The sequence below is a fragment of the Polypterus senegalus genome, chromosome 1, assembly GCF_016835505.1.
Source record: "Polypterus senegalus isolate Bchr_013 chromosome 1, ASM1683550v1, whole genome shotgun sequence".
Classification (NCBI taxonomy): Eukaryota; Metazoa; Chordata; class Cladistia; order Polypteriformes; family Polypteridae; genus Polypterus; species Polypterus senegalus.
The window spans coordinates 279,568,076-279,592,270 of NC_053154.1; the positions used below are offsets into that span (position 1 = coordinate 279,568,076).

Here is a 24,195-nt window from a genome sequence, read left to right on the forward strand (position 1 = left end):
AACATTATAAGGGCAGTAAATAAAACTATTGTACACAAAAACTTATCAAAGACGTCTAACAATATACAGAATTGCTCTTTAGCTGTGTACTATACAGGTCTTTAAAAGTGCCAGTAAATTAGGCTGGACAGAGGGACTCGGATTCCTTGAGATACTGGGGTTAATCAAGAGCAGTGATTTATCTACCACTAAAATCGCGTGTTTGCTTTAACAACCATGGCAAGGACCTGTCCAGCGGTGATAAATAGCTCAAATTTATTGAGGCTGCTTTCGCACTCCACGAGACTGAGAAGAAGAAATTGAGTTGATAAAATATACATTTCATATTTGGTGTAAACGCACACTTTACCGCACATTAAATTATAGTTTTAGGTAGCAAAATTGGACAAGTGCACAATTGTATGTTTATTTTCAGTGTCCATCACATGGTTTGTACTATATGTTGAGCACGCCTCTGTGTTTCTGACTTGCAGGATGAATAATGTCCGAAATGCTTTTCTTATTAAATGCTCAAACCTTTTTTTGCGTATGTCAACATTACTATTACTACCCTGCCTGCTGAGGTATAATAATCACAATTTGTAATTATAACGGAATATGCAACTTTACTAACGCCCTTGTATAAATTGACTAACCCAGGGTGGTTAACCAGTCATCACAGACATGACACAAAGGTGAATCGGATAATGAAGACAGTTCTGACGCACTATTATGGAATTCGGGGAAATACCCAAATCCCTAACGCTGACTCGTTGCCACCCGCGGAGGTGTGTATGTAATACATGACTTTACCTTTGTTTGTTTTTCTTGTAATTTTTGCATTCACTGAGTCGTTTGTCTGATAACCTTCTTTACTCTTGTCTTGCTCGAAGGAAATCCATTTTAATCTCAACTTCCTAGCATACTTGCCTTATAAGAGCGCAGGCACAGAAGCACGAGGGCTTGGGCGCTCTTGTGGTGGACACGCCCTCATACCTTGTACGTCACTGATACGCACCAACCCCCAACCCTCCGTCCTGCGGCGAAGCAGCAGCATCACTGGGGCAGACAGAAGGCGAGAGCATGGTGAGTCGTTCTCGTGTCATTAATTATAAATTCGTTTAAAGCTCCACACAGTCGACAGCAAATCTCATGGGGATGTGCAGTTTGGTATGCGCAGACGTAGAAGAAGTGGGAAGTAGCGTGTAGCATTCGAAATAGCGAATGGAGAGTGATTTGATTTGTCTGGGGGAGCCATGATAAGCTTTATCATAGAGCAGAGAGTTGTCTCTCGAGGCGCATCCTTTTGCACCGTGTAAGGCGACTGAAAGACAAGTCGCAGGGCCTTTTTCCCTAAAAAACACCAGTGTGTGTTTTTAGACAGTTTGTGCAAATTACCAGTCACCCACATAGGCATTGTGGAGTAACATAAATTGAGAATTAACCCATCCATCCCGCTATATCCTAACTACAGGGTCACTGGGGCTGCTGGAGCCAATCCCAGCCAACACAGGGTGCAAGGCAGGAAACAAACCCCAGACAGGGTGCCAGCCCAACACAGGGCACACACAAATACCAAGCACACACTAGGGACATTTTAGAATCGCCAATGCACCTAACCTGCATATCTTTGGACTTTGGGAGGAAACTGGAGTACCCAGAGGAAGCCCACACAGACACGGGGAGAACATGCAAACTCCACGCAGGGAGGAACCGGGAAGCGAATCCGGGTCTCCTAACTGCAAGGCAGCAGCGCTACCCACTGCGCCACTGTGCTACCCTTAAGAATTAACCTTTAAAGTTAATTGGCTAAGGTTACTTGTAAACGTTAGAGGCATTCTTTAGTGTCAAATCTGTTGCTGATATTTTATATATTACATTATATTACAGTATATTATATTTATTTGCCCACTATGGCTAACATTGCAAATTGGTGTTAGAGATGGATGGCACAATGATTTGGTTTGCTGCCTCATTTACTCTGGTGTGCCTTATCTCTAGAGTTTGCTTGTTCACCTCGATTTTGAAGTTGACTCCACTTGAACGTTTTGTTAATTATAGATAAAAATGGGTCAATATTTGTGTGCGTGCACCTTGTGGTGGACTGACATATTAGAAAAGTTGTGAGCGAACAGGCCATTAAGCCCAACAAGCTCATCCATCCTGTTCACCTTCCTAGATTATCCCAAACAAAATCAATTTCCGATTTGAAGGTCCTTAAAGTCCAACTCTCCATCACACTACTTAGTGATTTATTCCATGTCTCTATGGTTCTTTGCATGAAGAAAAACTTTCTAATATTAGTGAGAAATCTGCCCTTAACAAGTTCCCTTCCATGTCCAACCGTTCTTGTTGCAGAATTTATTGTAAAGTAACAAGCAGGATCTACTGTACTAATTCCTTTTATAATTTTAAACACTTCAGTCATATCCCCTCTTAATCTCTATTTGCTTAAACTGTAAAGGCGGAACTCCTTCTCTTGAATTCCCACTTATTTTAGTCATTGCTTGCAGCGTAACCCCAAAGGAGGAAAAATGAGGATCAGATAAGTGGATGGGTAACAAAGTAAGTGTGCATGTCAGCCAAAATATGAATGATACAAAGGAAGAAAATTTAAGTTTCTACAACTTTGGCATTATCATGGCTGATAAAATGTGGATGTGATGGGGAGTAGAAGGTTGAGGTTTTGAATTTTGCATAGTTAAACCTATCAAGATATTGATCATGCTGAAGTATCATTAATGGCATTTGAAACATGTCAGTCTGTAAGTTGACCTGGATAAGAGCTTCTGCTAAAACGTCAAGGTCCATTTAGAATGACTGGAGATATTTTTAACTGGCCAGTCACATTTATTTGTTTTTAGATTTTTTTCTCTGATTGTTGATAGTTTTTTTATTTTACTTAGTACAAAACACAGTTTTTGAGTGATGGAAAGAGAAAGCAATATTTTTAATTGTCTTAATTGATCAAAGCACCTAGTCTGAAATGAGAAGCTGCTTAAATGTTTAAGAACAGCTAATTGTGAAGTTCAAATTAATAAAAACATTTATTTACAGCAGGGGTCCCCAACTTCAGTCCTGGAGGGCCGCAGTGGCTGCAAGTTTTCATTCTAACCCTTTTCTTAATTAATGACCTGTTTTTGCGGCTAATTAACATCTTTTGAATTAATTTTAATTGACTTGTTTTTTTTAAGATTTGTTCCCCTGAATTTCTTCATTTCTTTCCTTAAATGGCATCCAAATGTGAAGTAACAGAAGACCAACTAAGGGTCACAAACTCCAACCAGTTGCTTAATCAGGCACCGATTCCTGTTGTTAATTAAACTCGTTCTTTAATTCCATGGCTTGTCGCTGCTCTCATTGTGCATTAGCTCACAAATTGCTGATTTTCTTTTTTGTTTTCTTCTGTTTTGTGGACCTGAGCAGATCAACATTCTTGAGACCTTCAATCCATCCAACCCGCTGAATCCAAACACAGGGTCACGGGGCTCTGCTGGAGCCAATCCCAGGGCACAAGGCAGGAACCAGTCCTGGGCAGGGTGCCAACCCACCACAGGACACACACACAAACACACTAGGGCCAATTTAGAATCGCCAATCCACCTAACCGGCATGTCTTTGGACTGTGGGAGTACCTGGAGGAAACCCACGCAGACACGGGGAGAACATGCAAACTCCACGCAGGGAGGACCTGGGACTCCTAACTGCGAGGCAGCGGCACTACCACTGAACCACCGTGCCGCCCTCTTGAGACCTTCACCTTTCTTTATTCTCAAATACTGTGTGATGGAGACAGTTTGTTGGTCATGTTTTGGTTCATTTTTTATCTCATTGTTTGGCTGCTAATTAAGGAAAAAGAAACAATTAAGGGGTCTGAGTCTTTAAGAGCAAGTCAAATAAAATGAAATCAAAATAAATTAATTAGCAGCATAAACAGGTCCCTGATTAAGAAAAGGGTTAGAATGAAAACCTGCAGCAATTGCGCCCCACCAGGAGTTGGGGACCCCGATTTACAGTATGTGTAACGCACTGCAGTAACAATTAGTTTCTGTTTTATGTTAAATATAGGGAACTTTCTCAATAAGCAGTGTGACGGCTGTTCAAAAGCCACTGCTAGGGTTAGGGTTAGGGTTAGGCTTGGCTGTCATTTTTATATTATTTCATCTAAGAGCTCACAAGACAGTTTAAAATCACACCATACTATTCATTAGGGTTAGTCTATTAATACATTGTCTAGCTACTCCTACTTAAAAGACAGTAGAGTTTCCATTTCAGAACCATGACTAAGTAAATGTATAGTTTATGTCTTTATCTGTTTCCATCATGTTACACAGTCGGCTACCTGTTTAAGACAACATTATGCTGCAGTTCTTCATGCACATTCTTTTGCGGCGTCTGTGTTTCTACTCCATAAAGAAATCAAGAGCTCTTCAGGACTTACATATGTGTTAAAATTACCTTTATGGTGTAGTTTTTAAACATATAAGTTTTACTCTTTTAATGCAATGGGAAACAATGACTTCAAAATACAGTGCCTGCCACACTCTTACAAAAGGTGCCAGAGTGGTTCTTCAGAGCAATGCCAAAGAGGAACCATCCACATGAAGGTTCCAGAAAGCACATTTATTTATTTGGATTCATAACTGTTTTTCAAATAACCATGAACAGATGATTTCTAAAATAACAACACAGGTTCCTGATTTTAAAAGGTATTGTGCTTCATACAATAAAAGAGGTTAAGTTCAAGTTTACCTGTCCTGTTGGTATCCTGCTAGATAACCTACAGTACATGAAACATTTCTGTCTTCTCCACACAATAACTGTATATACACAGAACCTTTCAAAGAAGAAAATGGGTCTACAAGAAACCACACAACCCAGTAAAGTGCCATTGTAGAAGCAGTACTGTATTTTTAAGAGAGCAGTGGTCTAATATTCTAGAGGATACAGAGAGTAAAATGGTTGATATACTGTAACACTGTGCATTTGTGTGACGTTCGTGTCTCTGAACTGTGATATGAGCGAGCCCTGCACTCCTGCTAAACATCTATCACTGCACAACTTGCTGTACTGCAGTTACTCAATACATCACATTTTGGTTTGGCAACAAATCAATTTGTAATCACAGGACTAGTCGCACTTTGTACCACAATCCCACTGGAGCAGACCTCTTATCTATAATGGATCCTAATATCAGACGTTACCAGGATTATGAAGGAATGGAGTGGAATGAATGAAACTGAAATTATTTCATATTAATGTCCTCAGGGAAGGACTTGATTTAAACTAAGGTTTACAATTGTAATATTTTATATTTTTGTTTGTTTAACTTGGGCGCTTGCTTTATTGTTTTCTGTCTTTGTGATGTCCCACTTGTAATTCTAATTTTTTGTTTACCTGGCTCCTTACTTAAGTGTTTTCTGTCTTTAAGTCGTCTCACTGCTCATTGTGTGTAGTTAAGCAAATGCCGTCGTGGATATTGATAATGTCAGTGTTTTCTTTTTATAAGTGCATCTGTAAGTGAGGACGCCAGTGCATTTGTGCTTTATTGCATTGCACATTCATATACTGTAAGTTGCAGTAAATGCACATTATATCAGAAAGACCATTCTGCTGGTCGTCATTTTAATTGGTTCAAATGTGTTTTTTTAGTAAAATTAGAGTCTCTGCAATAGTCTGTATGATGCTGGAATGCAGATTCTTTGTGGTTAACTTTAATTTGCTTGTATGCAGATTGCTGGGTGGTGTGCTGGTTTGTAATTCCTTGCTGTAAAAACCTAACTTTCTTAAATTTAACACTTATATGTATCTTTCACGGAGAGCATGGCCCAAATGGTACTCCATAAACATCATCCTCAGCTCCTTTCATGCCTTTAAACGGACCGGGATCTGCTTAATGCAGAGACCTCTGCCAGCAAATTTGTGGTTTCCAGGCCTCACTCCTTGCCAAAATAATGGGAAAAGCACTTTAAAAGGCTTTTAGACTATAAAACAACAAATCTGTATTATTTTAAATTCTTCATGGTGTTCCATCTAACCATTTACTGTAGCCACGTTGTCCACTTCAAGGCTGTGGAGCCTAGTCTAGCAGCTTCAGGGCCAGACAGAACGAAACCCAGGACAGGACACCAGTCCACTGCACAACACTCACTGTGGGACAATTTAGTGTTGAGCTTTACATTTCTTTTGTATGTGGAAGGAAAATACAGTTTTTGTTGTTAACGCGAAGCCTAAGGTAGATAAATTGGACTAATGAACTTTGAGTAAGATAAATTATTATGATGGCTTGCATTAGATCCATTAGTCCCAGCAGCAGGATTTAACTGCAGTTTCCTAATATGAGACAAAATCCTTCATTTGCGTGAGCACCTTGTTCAATTATGGAAGAGTTCTTAGCAGATCATGTAGACAGAAAGCATTTCAAGCAGCTAAAATTCTGAAATTCAGTTTTCGTAATGCACATTTCATAACTAAAAATAAAAACTAAAGTAATTTTACATTTTTATAGGTAATTCAAAAATGGGACAGGCAGCAATGTGAATAGGCGGTGAGTTCAGTAAAGAAATTTTATTTGAATAATAACATCAACTGCATTGACTGCAAGCCCCATTGCTCACCATCCTTATATCAGTCCGTTCATCGCATTTCCTTTGTGCTTTTTGCGTATTAAAAAATCTCATGTGTCAAAACAATTTTATTCTGCGATTGCAGGGTTTGTTGTCTATATTACGTAAATTGAAGAACGCTCCAGATCAGGAAGTAAGAATTCTTCTCCTGGGGTTGGACAATGCTGGGAAGACTACTCTTCTAAAACAGCTGGCTTCAGAGGACATCAATCACATCACTCCAACGCAGGTAATCAGAGTTATTTATTGGACGAAAACAGTACTCGGCCCAGCTAGACAGATATTTCTTCTGCTTTGAGTGAAGCCATTTCTTCTTTAATGGAATACCTTTCAATTGCAAGGTACTGTTGCTTATGATATATATATATATAGTGGCGAGTGGCTAGGGGTGGTACCCAGCCAGGACGCCCGGGAGGATCGGAGCAGGGCTTGCATCTCCTCCAGACCACGAGGGGGCGACTGCCCTGGTTGCTTTGGGGACCACGGGTAGAGAGCATTGAAGCACAGCCCTGTAGGGGCCCGTGGTCACCGCCAGGGGGCGCCCCACTGCCTTTGGATCTTCCCCTGGGGGGAAGAGGACCGGGGACACCCAGAGTGCTTCCAGGTGCGCAGCCGGCACTTCCGCCACACAGGGGAGTGCCGGCGGAAGAGTGTCGGGAAGCACCTGGAGCACATCCAGGCATGGATATAAGGGGCTGCCTCCTTCCATTCAATGGCTGGAGTCGGGTGGAAGTGGAAAGAGTCTTGGAGGAGAGGAGGTGGATCTGGAAAAGAAAGGCATTGTTGAGGGCCTGGACTGAGGGTGATTGGTGCTGCGGCACTGGGGTGTGTGTGTTCAACATTGTATATATAGTGCAAATAAACGTGGTGTGGTGCAATCAAAGATGTCTACCTCTCTGTGTCCGGGTTGTTCCCCACAATATATATATATATATATATATATATAATGAAAGTTGCTATATAGGTGCCCAACCTGGCACAGAGAGACAGGGAGGAATGTGTAAAAATAAAACAAATATTTATTTTTCTTCAGCTGGGGGCCCCTTAGCCACAGCACAATCCTCAACAAAAGCTCAACAAAAACACAAAAGCCAACAAAAAGCACACTGGTCTTCACCACCACCACCAGCACCACTCCTCCTGGCAAGCGTTATCCTCCTCCTCCTCTCGACTCTGGCTCTCGGAGTGGTGGCTGCTGGCTCTTTTTATAGCCCACCTGGAAGTGCTGCAGGTGCGGGTGTGGCTGCATTGCCGCCCAGGCGGGCTCAGGAAGCCATGCAGCTCCCCCTGGCGGTGGCCACGGAGCCCAACAAGCCTGGACGCCGAAGTCCCATGCCTGTGGCCCTGATGCAACCCAGCGGGGCTGCCACCAAGTGTTCTGGGGGAAGTAGTGTGTAGCCCATGGCTGTTACCCCAGACCAAGTGTCGAAGGGGCGTCCCGACCAGGCGTGGGCCCCGGCCACCCGCCACAATATTTATGTTATGTGTATATCCTTCTCAAATGTGTAATGTGGCATTTTCATTTATTCAATATAATATTGGAGAATTTCTTATGTATTCACTCCAAGTGCTGACTGTGGTGGCCAAGTTCTCCTTCATCTTGATTTACACATTTTATCTACAGTATATGGTCACTTTACAAGTGAATTTGGATATTAAAACATATGTTAATCTTTAAGATGTACCTGTTTTCATTAAGATTTCCTTCCTCTTCTCAGACTAAAGTAAAACCATACATTTTTCATTCATATATTTTTTTTTGTTATTCACCTAATGATTTTATATTTGTGGGAGGTTCTTCCAATTAAAATGAACACAAAGCAGTAACAGCAGAACAGAAGAGAGTGGCAGCCTAATATAGGCCATAGATGCTCAAACATTAAGGTTGAAGCAGCTGCACTTTCTAATTCAGTTCAATTTAAAAGTGCATTTGTTCAAATTTTGATTTGTAGGAGGACAGTATTTGAAATCAGGATAGGTGCTTCATCTGTAGAAAGCAAGCCTGCGCTTTGTCGTCTAATCGCTCTTGGAGGTTATCAATGTGAAAAATTCAGTTGTATAATTCCATCCTGACTCTGATATCCATGGCTTAACTGCAGTACTAACTTATTTGTTATGGAAACCATTCTGAGGTTCTTTATCCAGCATTTTCAGCCTTTGTGTAATCATTGGTTTCAGTTTATTCAAGTTAATTTCAGTTTGTTTAGGTTAATTACATCCCTGTGATTATAAGCCTTTGCACACTCCAACTCAAGATACTAGTGTGTGTAGTTCATTGTTGTAGGCTGCACAGTGTTTGATAAAATGAGTGTTGCAAACATTAAACTGTCATTTTTGTTCAAACTAGAGTTACCTATGGCACACTAAAGCTAAATGTGCTTAAGTGCTAAAAGAAAAAAAAAAGGCCAATCCAGATATGCCACAAAATACTTTTAAATTTTGTCACAGATTTTTCTTGATTTTAGAAAATATCTTTTTTTTAATTAGTTTTACTATGTATATTTTTATTTTGCTTTAGGGATTTAACATTAAGAGTGTCCAGTCACAGGGTTTCAAATTAAATCTCTGGGACATTGGGGGCCAGAGAAAGATCCGGCCTTACTGGAGAAATTACTTTGAAAACACAGATGTACTTGTGAGTAAAAGCTGAAATGAATTATCAAACTGTATTTATAAGCTTATAGATTATATGTCTCGCTCGGTCACTTATTCTGATTGCTTTTTCAGATTTACGTAATTGACAGTGCAGACAGGAAGAGGTTTGAAGAAACGGGGCAGGTGAGACTGCTTTTATGTCTTTATGTACAGTAAGTGCTTGCATGCTTATCCTGCCATTGCAAAGTGGAAATATCTTTTTATTTTGTATTTTAAGTAGAGAAAAACAAGGCAAGAATTTTTATTTCCCTCTTTTATAATAAAAAAAATCTTTGGATGAGATGTGACTTTTTGAGAGACTTTTTGAAATGACCATTAGATTCTTTCAATTCACTCCCTACAAACAAGACCACGGTTATCTAACCTCTCAGTCGTGTGAATGCTTTTGGCAGACACACTTCCTGCACTCTCAGATCTTATAAATTTTATCAGAACAATACTTTTATACGCTGTAGACACGTCAACGACTAAGCAAAGAAGAAAGAACATGGACAAACATTCAAAAAAGTCAGGTAATTTATTAGAGATAAAGAAACTAAATTCACTCACGGGCAGTTATACATTGCGTTGTCACGATGTAAGTCCAAACGCGGAATCAAAATTCAATGCGATCTTGAGAAAAAGTTAATCCCAAATATTGTTTTCACTAAAGTTTTAAAGTAAAAGTGAAAACAATGCATATGTAACAATTCCCATGAAAATAACAATCTCTTTAAATTGTATAGCCGGTTAACCAAACCCAGGGGGGTTTGGGGGGGCGAGCGAAGCTAGCAGGGGGCGGAGCCCCCTAGTGAATTATAAAATCGAAAACAGTACAATTTAAGATTTGTTCCTTAAATTCAATTCAAATAGTACATTGTACTTTGAAAGAGAATTAAGAAACAAAATTTTAATATTGAAATTCATGAATTCAGAATTCTTCATACAGTTCATATTTCCCAGTATGACGATGAATCATTTCTTCATGTATTTCCTCGATGTGGTGAATAATGTGATAATAATATATTTTACCATGTCAAATTTTCTATTTAATTGCCCTTAAGCCGATGTCACATCACACAACTTCTAGTCTGAGGGCATGTCAACGTTGTCATGTCGTCACTGGAGCATGTCAATTTACACAGCTAGTATTCACTGGGTTTGTCAAATTACGTGACTATGTGTCATGTTTTCGACACAGTCATGCACTTCAAAAAAGTCATGAGTTATAAAAATAATAAGTTAGAAAAGGATGCAGGGACACTAGAAACAAACTTAACAACAAAAACAAAATATCAAAGCTTAAAGCCTCTCTGGGTCTAGCGATGTGCTTGCCCCTTTGTCTGACAGCCAATAGCATACTGCAAGATGATGGTGTTGGTGCTTCATGAAAGATTTACAGTTATGGCCTGTTCGGCCACAATCTCTGCACCTTTTTTTTCCCATTCTGTCATTACATGATGATCAATACTGATGCTCTGTGTAAGAAAGGACAAAGCCAACAACAACAACAACGTTTATTTATATAGCACATTTTCATACAAAAAAATGTAGCTCAAAGTGCTTACAAAGCCGACTATACCTCCTTAGAAGGTTAGTGCCCTTCAACATCTGCAGATGTTCTACCAGACGTTTGTGGCGAGTGCCCTCTTCTACGCGGTGGTGTGCTGGAGAGGCAGCATAAAGAAGAGGGACGCCTCACTGCCTTGTAGGCATGGAGCTGGACAGTTTGACATCTGTAGCAGAGCAATGGGCGCTGAGCAGGCTCCTGTCAATCATGGAGAATCCACTGCGTCCACTGAACAGGATCATCTCCAGACAGAGGAGCAGCTTCAGCGACAGACTGCTGTCACTGTCCTGCTCCACTGACAGACTGAGGAGATCGGTCCTCCCCCACACTATGTGACCATTAAACGTTAAGTTATTGTGTGTCTGTTATGCCTTCATTGTTATCACTCTTTAATTTAATATTGTTCTTTATCAGTATACTGCTGCTGGAGTATGTGAATTTCCCTTTGGGATTAATAAAGTATCTATCTATCTATCTATCTATCTATCTATCTATCTATCTATCTATCTATCTATCTATCTATCTATCTATCTATCTATCTATCTATCTATCTATCTATCTATCTATCTATCTATCTATCTATCTATCTATCTATCTATCTATCTATCTATCTATCTAAGACACCAGACAGACACGTCTTGCTTCTGGTTTGCGAGGTCCAAAACACTCACACTCCTTATTCTTCATAGATGTATTATATGCATTGTACTTCCAGGTGGGCACCTGCTGATTGCCAGCTCTTGAGCCTGCCCCTATGACTTAAGACAACATCAGCCCTGTTTGATGTCAGGACAAGCCCCAGACTGGTTGGATTGAGTTGCTGAGTACTACATGGCTGACAGTGCGCCATGGCTCCCTCTGACGTCCTCAGATTATATAAAGTCTATGGCTGAAAGTTGCTGGAAAAGTCGTGTAATGTGACGAGGCCTTCAGTTAGTTTCTTGCAAATAATTTTGATGTACCGCCGCCATAAAGAAACTCACACTGTTTCACTCCATCTGAACTAGTGTGGTGCTGAGGTGTCACCCACTGCATGGCTGCACTCGGGTCCTAATCTGGATCCTGAGTTGGTCTGTCGCGTGGTGGGGCGGCAATGCGCCGTATCAGCGCGTACTCCTAACCTCTCCTCCTCTCCTGAAGGCACTGTTGGATATGCAGTAGTATTCAACTTGTCTGAAAATACTGTGGGCGGCACGGTGGCGCAGTGATAGCGCTGCTGCCTTGCAGTTAGGAGGCCCGGGTTCGCTTCCCGGGTCCTCCCTGCGTGGAGTTTGCATGTTCTCCCCGTGTCTGCGTGGGTTTCCTCCCACAGTCTAAACACATGCAGGTTAGGTGGATTGGTGATTCTAAATTGGCCCTAGTGTGTGCTGGGTGTGTTTGTGTGTGTCCTGTGGTAGGTTGGCACCCTGTCCGGGATTGGTTCCTGCCTTGTTGGCTGGGATAGATAGATAGATAGATAGATAGATAGATAGATAGATAGATAGATAGATAGATAGATACTTTATTAATCCCAAGGGAAATTCACATAATCCAGCAGCAGTATACTGATACAAAGAAACAATATTAAATTAAATAGTAATAAAAATGAAAAGAATTAAAATAAAATTAATGTTCGCATTTACTCCCGGGTGGAATTGAAGAGTCGCATAGTGTGGGGGAGGAACGATCTCCTCAGTCTGTCAGTGGAGCAGGACAGTGACAAAAGTCTGTCACTGAAGCTACTCCTCTGCCTGGAGATGACACTGTTAAGTGGATGCAGTGGATTATTCATGATTGACAGGGGTTTACTTAATGCCCGTCGCTCTGCCACAGATGTTAAACTGTCCAACTTTAATCCTACAATAGAGCCTGCCTTCTTAACAAGTTTGTCCAGGTGTGAGGCGTCTTTCATCTTTATGCTGCCACCCCAGCACACCACCGCGTAGAAGAGGGCACTCGCCACAACCTTCTGGTAGAACATCTGCAGCATCTTACTGCAGATGTTGAAGGATGCCAACCTTCTCAGAAAGTATAGTCTGCTCTGACCTTTCTTACATAGAGCATCAGTATTGGCAGTCCAGTCCAATTTGTCATCCAGCTGCACTCCCAGATATTTAAAGGTCTGCACTCTCTGCACACAGTCACCTCTGATGATCACAGGGTCCATGAGGGGCCTGGGCCTCCTAAAATCCACCACCAGCTCCTTGGTCTTTCTGGTGTTTAGGTGTAAGTGGTTTGAGTCGCACCATTTAACAAAGTCCTTGATTAGTTTCCTGTACTCCTCCTCCTGCCCACACCTGATGCAGCCCACAATAGCAGTGTCATCAACGAACTTTTGCACGTGGCAGGACTCCAAGTCATATTGGAAGTCTGATGTATATAGATTGAACAGGACCGGAGAAAGTACAGTCCCCTGCGGCGCCCCTGTATTGCTGAACACAATGTCAGACCTGCAGTTCCCAAGACGCACATATTGAGGTCTGTCTGTAAGATAGTCCACAATCCATGCCACCAGGTGTGAGTCTACTCCAATCTCAGTCAGCTTATCCCTAAGGAGCAGAGGTTGGATGGTGTTGAAGGTGCTAGAGAAGTCCAAAAACATAATTCTTACAGCACCACTGCCTCCGTGACCCTGTGTTTGGATTCAGCGGGTTGGAAAATGGATGGATGGATGAAAATGCTGTCATATTAAATTGAAGTGAATTGCACACTAAAATACAGTATGGTATACTTACAGCATGATAACATTGTTATTCCTAACAGGAATTAGCTGAATTGCTAGATGAGGAAAAGCTCAGTGGTGTTCCAGTCCTCATTTTTGCTAACAAGCAAGACCTACTAACAGCTGCTCCGGCCACTGAAATCGCAGAGGGGCTGAACTTGCACACTATTCGGGACCGCGTGTGGCAGATTCAGTCTTGTTCTGCTCTCAGTGGGGAAGGTGTCCAGGTAAGTGGTGCCAGTTGCATGCTAAATTATGTCACTCTTCATTCACTCACAAAAATTCAAAGACATTAAACCGATTCTTCCAGTTGTTTGTAATGCTCCACAAGTGCAGAGCGACTGATGTGTCTTTCAGTCGTGTTTTTTTTTAGATGGCCACCTTTCACAGCCTGTTTGACTTTCCACTGTTTTGTGTCTCTGACTTTGTTTCTTCACCCTTCTCTCTCTCTTCCACCTTTAATCTCATACTGGCTTTATACCACTGAGTGCACATCAATGTTCACCTGATAAGCGTTTAGGAGTCAAAAGGTTGTATTGTCCAGTGTGTTTTGTCCTGAAATGTATTTATTTTTCTTTACTACAACACATTTTTCTTTCCCAATTTTATCTTTTATGTAGACTTACCTTTTTATCAATTTTTTTTATTGAATATTACGTTTTTATGTATCATAATAGCACCCTGTATCCCTGCATTAAAGTAAACAGATTTTGAAAATATATGAATGAACATACTTGAAGTATATTGTGTTTATCGAACCTCCTTGTTAACTACAAATTGCTTAACGATTGCTACTACAAAGTCTGGGACTATCCTATGATTTACAAAAATAATAAATTAGAAAAGGGTGGCACGGTGGCGCAGTGGTAGCGCTGATGCCTCGCAGTTAGGAGACCCGGGTTCATTTCCCGGGTCCTCCCTGCGTGGAGTTTGCATGTTCTCCCCGTGTCTGCGTGGGTTTCCTCCCACAGTCCAAAGACATGCCAGTTAGGTGGATTGGCGATTCTGAATTGGCCCTAGTGTGTGCTTGGTGTGTGGGTGTGTTTGTGTGTGTCCTGCGGTGGGTTGGCACCCTGCCCAGGATTGGTTCCTGCCTTGTGCCCTGTGTTGGCTGGGATTGGCTCCAGCAGACCCCCGTGACCCTGTATTCGGATTCAGCGGGTTAGAAAATGGATGGATAAATTAGAAAAGGATGCAGGGACACTAGAAACAAACTTAACAACAAAAGCAAAAAATCAAAGTTTAAAGCCTCTCTTGGTATAAATATACAGCAGTTACCTTGTCTCCCTGATGGAGTGGCTGGTCTGCTTTCCTGCTTTGTTTCTCCTCCTTAAATCTTCTTTCTTTCTTCTGGCCTCTCTCTCTACCATCAGATTATCCTACGATGATCTTCCAAGCTCGCCTGGCTTGTCATTGGAAGGGGCTTTCAAGTCCCAGCCAGGAATGACTTCTGGTGAAGGCCCAGGAAACCACTGCTGGTGCCAGGAGTGTGTCAGGGGACTTTTGGGATGATCCTATTAGAACTTCAGCAAGTGGGCCCAAGTCTGCCTGCCAACTCTTCTCCCTTATTCCCTGTTAGAGGGCCAAGCCAACCGTTGGTCGCTACTTCACCACATAAAGAAGCAGGAGGCCGTGTATTTGCCGCCTGTCAACGTGGGGTACTCTTAGCATTCCCCCCACCCCAATGGAGTTGGGCCCAACTAATAATCACCTGCTGGACCCTTAGCATTAAACTGGGGTGTTGCACCTTTGTTGGCGCAGACCTCCGCCAACAGACAGAGGTCTCGTGTCCCTGGTAATGTTATCTTTGCTGATGCAGTTACTGCCCAGGCTTCTTATGGCCCAACCTATGATTTGGAATGGCTCAGTCTTCCAGTTCCAGTGTCTGCTGTGACCTTGCTTACAGTATACATAAACGCTAACAAATACAGTAGCTGCTGACTTATCAAAGAAAAAATTGAATTTAAACAACAAAAATAAAATGTGCAGTTTCCTTTTCTATATAATAATCTGTTCCCTTCCCCTAATATATGGGATAGTGCCAAGAAAAATGCCACCCAGTCACTTGCATAAAGTGGACTTGAAGTAATGTGCATTGCAAAAGCTGGTGTAACTGACCTCACGGGCCAGCAAGATACTTCAATAAAGACTTAACTTAGTCGTGAGTAGTCATTGAAGGCAACTGAAAAACAGTTTCGCCTTGGATGATGGTACATATATGTCTGATAAATATTTATGTCTTTCGACAAGCATAGCTCATTTTTAACGCAAATCTTTGTTTGGTTTTTATGACAGGATGGAATGAACTGGGTGTGCAAAAATATGAATGCAAAAGAGAAATAAGTTTTTACACAACCAAAACTTCTTTGGATACAAGCTATTGAAGAACAAATACACATGTGACATATGGACCAAAGGAAGCAGTACCTTTGCTTGTGTGAATCTTTTCAATGTGTTAACTACACAGCTAAAGTACCTAAAATAGAATTCTTTCAGAGGTATCAGGATCAGAAATCTATTAAATCTACTCTGATGGATTTGTAGAAAAAAAAATTCAATTATACTTAACCTCAAAAATGGATCTCGGCCATCTGCAATACTTCAGTGCGTCTTAGGTCTTTAAAGAGCCTCCCTGGTGACCACTGGAGTCTTAAGATTTGGAAGAGGGTCCTCTTCTTTATATTGGTAGTTAGGACAGACTCAGTGTCGCTTATTGTTTATTACTTTTGGTCAGCCTTGATGTTGTTTTTAAAGCGCTTTATAAATAAATAAATAAATAAATAATAATAATTACACACCGCACACACAATGTTGAGATGTGACGGAGTGGATGATTTTTTGCATCACACGCTGGGGTCCCTGGCATACCCCCCGAGTTTGCACATTCACGCCTTGTTTATGTGGGTTTCCACTTTGGGTTCACATGTTAGATGTCACAGTCTGTGCTGGACAAATGTTCTTATGTTAAATGCTGGCTAAGTTGGGGACAAAACACTAAAACCATAGAGCATTTGAGTCCTCTGATTGCTTCGTTCTGCACTCGCATTTCTCAGTATATCTAATGACGACATTTCCCATGATGCCGTGGTCTTCACAAGAAGAGCCCGATTAAAAACGGCAACAGTAATATTCAAGTTCACCTTAGTAAAGATACTGTAGTGTTGCTAAAAAAAATTACAATGAAAATGTTCTTTTAGCATTTGGGATATTCTGGTCACATATTATTTTCAGATGACTTTATTCATAAGTCTTATACATTTTAAAGATCAAATTATGTGCTTCCTTGAATTTTTTTGGAAACTTCTTTCAATAAATTTGGCCTGAAAACTCAATGGAAATACTAAAAAGACCCAATCCTCGAAACTTTGCAAAATGCTGTAAATGTTGTGCTTCATCTTGAAAACTGCAGCGGAAATGAAAATTGTCCACGCAAAACTATGGCATCTGGCGTCTTGCTTTTCTTTTTTTTAGCAACAGTTCAAAGACGTACAATTCCGTTGAATTACGACCCCGAATTGGCCGAGTTCAGACTGGGTGAGGGTGGCTTGGGGTGGTGGTGTGCCTACGACAAAGTGCTCTTCAGGGTTGGTTCCAGCTTTGTACCCATTGCTGTCGGTCTGGATGCCTCAAAGCCCTTGTGCTGATGGAATGGATTCCTAGTCCGTGTTCATGACTAAGTGTTAGGTGTTTTTTACCTCTTTTTTTGAGATGTATTCTATTCAACAGATAACGGTAAGTATGCGGTATTTGAAACTCTGCTTTGCAGTAGTTGGACAGCTACTTTGAAAAGTAAATTATGTCCAGGGTGGCATGGGGACACAGAGACTGGCACTACTGTCTCACGGCTCTAGTAAATCCTGCGTTGAACTCTCGCACCCGGTCGTTGTCTGAATTAGTCTTTGTTCGGGTACGCCATTGATTGTCCCCGGGTGAGTGTGTTAGTGGGTCTGGTGCCATGTAAAGCACCAACTCTCTCCTCGTGCTCCATACTGCCAGATTAAAGTCTGGCACCTCAAGAACCTGAGGAGAATACAGTGAATTTGATAATTGATAATCTCATGTTAATTATGTACAGTAAGAGTGTAAATTCGTCTTAATTTAAAATCTGGTGCGGTAACGTTTTCAGTTTGAGTGGGACGTGGAAGTAAACAAATACAGTAGATGGTCTATTCATGCACTAGCAGTCAGTAGCAATGAAATCAGGCGCAGAGTATTTACTTTTCTCAGTCAAGCAGCACAGACACATGGCTTTAAATCAGCTAAAAACTCTGTATTGTATACTTTCATAGTATTCACAATCTGTGTTTCATGAATGTATATCTACTTCAACTTCTCTCGGCTGCTCCTGTTAGGTGTTGCCCACAGCGGGTCATCTTCTTCCATATCGTCCTGTCTTCTGCCAATTTCTGCCAGCACCCTGTTGGCTAACTGTACTGGTGGCGGCCGTCGTTAATCTGGGCCTCGACCGATCCAGTTTGGAAATTTGTATCGTTGTCTGCTCTGTATTTTATACACATGTCGTACTGCATATGGCATCAGAAAGAACAGCCAGTCGTGGGAATCTTCCGTTCTTGCCATCATCAACCAACGCACGAGGAAGACTGTTTTTAGAGGGGACGTGAGTGCCGCTCCTCTGTTACCTGCGAATGGACAAACGTACGTCTGTCAAGACAGCTCAGTCAAGCAATGGTGGATTTTATCACAGGACATTTTTCAAGAGGTACTGTACCAACTGGTGACTCGTTGTTTTGTTCACACAAGTGTGTGGTTTGCGTTTCGTTACGTTTATTATGTCGGGATTCATTTTACAAAACCTCCATCTGACAAAAGCGAGTCACTTGTGCACTGCAAGACTGTTAACCTCTCTGTTCATATGAATTCGTGTGTAGGAAGTAAAACACAAGCACACCTTAGATGTATTTCAGTTTCGATTTTATTAGCTTATTCCAACGGTAAGTCACTGTACTATTATGTAAATACTAATTTCACCATTTGATATGGAATAAAGCTTCCCAATGTAAGGCTTTGTGATATTAGTCAGTGTTGATTGCCTTTAAGCCTGATCTTTTCAAATATATTCAAATGTACTCATTCACCATTTCCTTTTTTTCTTAGTCAGTGTCGGTTCTTCACCTTACTGGACTCTTTATTCAAACAAATGTTTTATTGCTGCTGTCTGTTTACATTTTGTGCTTTAACGTCTTTTAAATGCAGGCATTTGTTTGATACTGTGTTTCCTTTGCTTTATGTTTCCAAGGAGGTTCACTTGCATTTTAAGGTTTTGCACTTGAATCGTTTCTATATACCGGTAGCTTTTAAGTGGGCGGCACGGTGGCGCAGTGGGTAGCGCCGCTGCCTTTCTGTTGGGTTCGCTTCCCGGGTCCTCCCTGCGTGGAGTCTGCATGTTCTCCTCGTGTCTGCGTGGGTTTCCTCCCACAGTCCAAAGACGTGCAGGTTAGGTGCATTGGCGATCCTAAATTGTACCAAGTGTGTGTGTGCCCTGCAGTGGACTGGCACCCTGCCCGGGGTTTGTTTCCTGCCTTGTGTTGGCTGGGATTGGCTCCAGCAGACCCCCGTGACCCTGTAATTAGGATATAGCAGGATGGATGGGTAGCTTTTAAGTTGAGAATGCAATGAGATTTTGAAATAGAAATCATTTTTATTATCATGAGCGTCTTTCTACAACTGATTATTTGAAAGTTTTGGTTTATTTTTTTTTTTGGCTACACTGAACTATTTCGACTATTGTGACTACCTGTTGCTTTTTATTTTCACTTTTTTCCCATCCGCTGTCTGACCTTTTTAGCCATTTTAGGGGTATAGGAAGTTGACCCCCAGACTAAGGACCGCTGATCTAAAGCTTTATCCATGGCCATGACTACATGCAGGACTGTGGTAACTTCACCAATCTGGTCTCAAAAGTCAGAATCGCCTGCTAAACTTACAACTCCTCCACCGACCACAGTTACCAAGTGCAGGCCACTTTCTTGGGACCATCGGTTTGATGGTGCGATTCTCCCCAGCTTCTTCGTACTTGGCTAGTGTGAAGTAGCTGCCAGGCTGTTCCTCTGTCCATGGAAAAGTCATCTCGGCTACTGGGAGCATTGGAATCATCACATGGGAAGGTCCTCTCATCAGATTAGGCAGCCCAGCACAGACTCCTCTATAGAAGGTCCAGGAGGGGGTGGGCGGCCAGGTGGCCGAGGCTTTCTGGACTCCACAGGGACTGTGACTGGGTCTGAGTTTCTCTCTGATTTTCACCCTTCTAATTGATTGTGGACCCCCAGAGATATACTTTTGCCAGGGATGTTGCTGACTGGAGTTTTTGTAAAATGTATTTTAAATACACAATATGGCCAAACGTTTGTGGACACCTGACCACCACACCTACTCTATATGTGCTTTGTCGTTGAACTTTGGCCATTTGACAGTGGAGGAGAGGAAAACAAAAACGCCAGTCAGCAACACAGCGAAAGTAAACCTCTGGGGGGCTCCACAGTAACTGTGATCGTGTCTAACCTTGTCTTGGATTGCCATTCTTACAATTGACCGTGGACCCCCAGAGGTTTACTCTTATCAGGGATGTTGCTCACTGGAGTTTTTGTTTTCCTCTCCTCCATTGTTAGCTTGTCATAGTTTAACAATGAATTATGGGATAGTTCTTATTTGTTCCTGTTGACGTTAATCCGTTTCTACTTAGTTGTCTGTGTCTTCTAACAAAGGAGTGTCTTTATGTGTATTTAGTAATCTGTAAGTTTGTATTTGTGTCTCTCTGTGCCTGCGCTCAGTGAGGAATGTTATAGAAAAATAAACTGAATGGTGGATGTGCATTTGAGAAAAATCACAACATACAGTTTCAAATATCTTGAGATACTTGGATTTTCTTAAACTCATGTAGAGATATTTGATAATATGCCTGTTTTAAGATACGGTATCTTAAATGCATGTCAAGAACCCCTCCCTGGTCACTTCTGAGGTGCAATTTCAAATATTTCAAATGCTGTTTGAGATATCTGGATTGTCTGAGATTGTTTGAGATACCTTGTGATGAATTCCTGTGTATTGTTGTTTCTAAAGAACTCTTTAAGACATTTCTTCAAATGAGATCCCTGAGAGGAACCTCAAAGAACCTCAGAATGGCTTCCTGTACAGTTTTTAGATTTTCAGCAGCATTTCTTCTCATTTTTAAGACATTGCATTTCGGGTACAGTACTTGAAAATGGTTTGGATGTAATTTCAAGTCAGCTGGCTGGAAATGTAATCAGGATGTCTAAAAATGAATTTTAAATACACCATACGGCCAAAAGTGTTCGGACACCTGATCATCACATCCATGTGAGCTTGTTGGACTTTTCTATTCCACAAGCATTGCCATTAATATGGAAAATACACATGAAGATGTCTATAAAATGACAGGGTTTTATGTGCCTGGCATCACGTGGGCTGCCCTCAGGTTTGAGTCCCACCTCCTGGGCAGATCGTACCATGTGACCTGGTAAGGAGAGATGTTAAGGGTGCACCAGGCAAGCATGGGGGGTGTCTTAAGGATCGGTGCTGGTCCTGCTGCTCTCCTCTCCTTACACTTCCTCACTAGGCCTTATCGTCCTGTTCCCTCCAGAGGACCTTGCGGTATCCACTGCTGATACTGGAACGTTGATGAAGAAGCGCCATCTCCAGCTCAGTCTGACAAAGACAGACCTTCATCTTGTCATCTTGTCCCAGCGTCAGGACCCTATCTCTGTTCAGCTTGGCTCTTTACTGTTACATCTTGCCTGAAGAAGGGGCCCGAGTTGCCTCGAAAGCTTGCATATTGTAATCTTTTTAGTTAGCCAGTAAAAGGTGTCATTTTGCTTGGCTTTTCTCTACATCCATAATGGCTAACACGGTACAACACCCCAGGCATACTGGTAACACCACTCAAGTCTGTATGCACAACCTTGGGGTGGTGATCGATGACCGGCTGTCCTTCAAGGAGCACATTGCTATGGTCTCTTGTTGTTTTGCAGTTTCAATTTATACAACATCCACAAGATCAGACCACATTTCTAACAGAGTACACAGGCGCCGGTCCTGTCACATCTGGACAACTGCAACTCTCTGCTGGCAGGCGTACCGGCAGGTGTCACCAGGCCTCTGCAGATGAGTCAAAGTAGAGCATCATGCCTGGTGTTCAACATGGCACTCCTCTTTTCAGATCACATTACTTTGGCTTCCTGTAGAAATGTGTATTAAGTACAAATCCTTAATACTTGCTTAAAGGACAGTCAACAGGTCCACCTCAATATATACGAGGACACTTCTGAGGTCCTGTCATCCTTCTGGACCACTCGGTCTGCTGTTGAACAGTTTCTGGTGATAACAAACCTGTGGTATCACATTTAACTTCAGACTCTTTTCATGCGTAGCTCCTGGCTGGAGGAATGAGTTGCCCACCTCCCTTCATACTTCTGAGCCCCTCAATGTGTTTAAGAAGTGTTTTGAAGACTCTCCTGTTTGATGACATTATCTGCTCGATTTTGTAATGTAGGAATTGTATCTACACTAGCTTGTGTTTTGTTTCATGCTCTTCACTTGCGTTGACCAATTCTGTACCCTTGTCCTTCCCAAGCAGTCCCCCAAAACCGCTAACCTCTGCTAAGCAAATACAGGTAAATGTAAATGAATATGACGGCAGCAGCATTGCCAACTCCATCTCTCCAAACTGGACGCTTGGAGCGTCCACTGTGCCTTCACACCCTGAATATGCCAACTGCCCTTCTTCAAATCATAAACTCCCTTTAAACAGACTCCGTGTGCCAGCAGGCATGCCAGCACAAATCTAGATGAGCAAATGCTGGATCTGAAAGGCACTCAGCAGTGGTCCGTGGATGCCATATTAGTGACGCGCCTCCTCCAAGATACCCAGGTAATGGTGGTGGTGGCAGTCAGTGCCAGTGCTCGGTAATTTTGAACCCTAGGCCAAGGTTATTAGAGCACCAACCGACTGTTTGGTAGCGAACCAGTGTCGCTGGGTTTTTACACCCCTTATCTTACGCACCCTACTTGAACGCCTAATTCACCTTAATGGTGGTGGTCAGGTAGCTCATATAGTCTGAAGAAGATGCATGGAGTTGCACTGTGAAGTGTGCAGGACAGGTGTGTGGCACAGATCGGGGTCTCCAGGTAGCACAATGCTTTACAGTTTTGAAGAATGCCTGAGAAGGGCGTAGCTGGCCAGTCTCCCTCGGCCTGCCACAACTTGATGGTGGGCGCCGCAGAGGATTTCTTATTCAAGGCATGTTGTCATCTGGAGTTTGTGTTTCCGGCTGGCCTGATAGGTTCTTCAGTGTCACGTGGACAGAGTGCAGTCATGGACAGTCCAGTAAGATGACTGTCATCTCTGGAATCCAGCTTGTCAAGTACAGAGTGCTGTCCTGGCAGGGATGAGCGTAGAAGCCAGCTCTGGTTTATTATAATTATATTGTCGTTTGTAAATATGCAGCTCCACGTATGATTATTAAATGGCACTAATAACTGATTGACAGGTCATCTGAAGGACAGGCCGTGCTGCGTTTTCCTGTAAATAAATCTGTGCAAGTCGCTATAAACACCTCACCTCCACACTAGAAGGATTCCTGGAGCTCTGGCTGTGTGGTTCTTCACTGCGCACCACCGAAGGACGGCTGTGACATTGGTGTCGCCAAGCTCACGCCATGGCAGGAGTCTGCCCTCCACGTCAGCCCTGGCCCCGCGGCTCTCCCAAACTCTCTTGAGCTGGCGCCCAGCCACGTGTGAGATCGGAGGGCACGTTTAGTGAGGTCCCCCAAACCATAAACAGACTCGCGACTCTTGTCCCCCGTGACTTCTTTTTTTTTTTTTTTTGGCAGACATCAGATAGAATTTGCCCAGGAGGGAGCTGAAGAAATCGGGGCAGACCTCAGCTGCTGGGGCCTTAAAGGAAGAAAGGGGACAACGAGATGGCGAGTTTGTCTGCACGAGCAACGACAAGAAGGATTACGGCTGATGGCTGCGTATCCTTAGGGGGAGTCCGAGGAAAGCCTGCATCAGTCCTCTGCTCTGCAGTGCTTAGCAGAAAAGGAAAGGGACAAATGGAAAACTACAAGCCCCCCAAGAAGAACGGCAGGAGAGAGGGTTTGGGTATAAAGTGCCTTACATAAAACATTAAACAGTATATAATTAGTGCCACGCTTCACACAGGTCATGACACAGAGAAAGCACATATTGAGGGTGTATAGTGCCTTACGTAGGTCAGCTCAGACAACAGGCCCACCATAGGATGTATAGCGCCTTTGTTTAACACGTTAGCAGTGTGTGTGTATAGCACCTTCACATTATATCGTGCCATTCTATTAAATTAACAAATCACAGTATTTGCGGGTGGCACGGTGGCGCAGTGGTAACGCTGCTGCCTCACAGTAAGAAGACCCGGGTACGCTTCCCTATATGGAGTTTGCATGTTCTCTGCGTGGGTTTCCTCCCAAAGACATGCAAATTAGGTGCATTGGCGATCCCTAGTGTGGGTGGGTGTGCCCTGCGGTGGGTTGGCGCCCTGCCCGGGGTTTCTTCCTGCCTTGCGCCCTGCGATTGGCTAAAGGTGACAATGTATTAGGATATAGCGGGTTGGATAATGGCGGACAGTATTTGTATTGCCGCTTTTACAAATTATAGTGAAATTCTTCATTTTA

The 24,195-nt window shown here is 42.5% G+C and overlaps 1 protein-coding gene across 2 annotated transcripts; it reads left to right on the forward strand.

Annotated features, from left to right (window-relative positions):
* Positions 1 to 878: 878 nt before the first annotated feature.
* Positions 879 to 23,933, forward strand: arl3b (ADP ribosylation factor like GTPase 3b). Of its 2 annotated transcripts, none has more exons than XM_039775293.1 (6): positions 879 to 1,065; positions 6,691 to 6,834; positions 9,124 to 9,240; positions 9,333 to 9,383; positions 13,552 to 13,737; positions 15,806 to 18,616. In XM_039775293.1, exons 1-6 carry the CDS (start codon positions 1,063 to 1,065, stop codon positions 15,851 to 15,853), a joined length of 549 nt encoding a protein of 182 aa, XP_039631227.1. In that variant the 5' UTR covers positions 879 to 1,062; the 3' UTR covers positions 15,854 to 18,616. The 2 variants fall into 2 exon arrangements, with proteins under 2 accessions (XP_039631227.1, XP_039631236.1); XM_039775302.1 differs by lacking the exon at positions 15,806 to 18,616 and adding an exon at positions 23,377 to 23,933 and having other exon boundaries at positions 885 to 1,065.
* Positions 23,934 to 24,195: the final 262 nt, after the last annotated feature.

What these genes read in the sequence shown, in the direction of transcription:
- arl3b (XM_039775293.1), top strand. An exon ending in ATCACATCACTCCAACGCAG is followed by an intron (nt 6,835 to 9,123) that starts GTAATCAGAGTT and finishes ATTTTGCTTTAG; the next exon opens with GGATTTAACATTAAGAGTGT. An exon ending in TTGAAAACACAGATGTACTT is followed by an intron (nt 9,241 to 9,332) that starts GTGAGTAAAAGC and finishes TTGCTTTTTCAG; the next exon opens with ATTTACGTAATTGACAGTGC.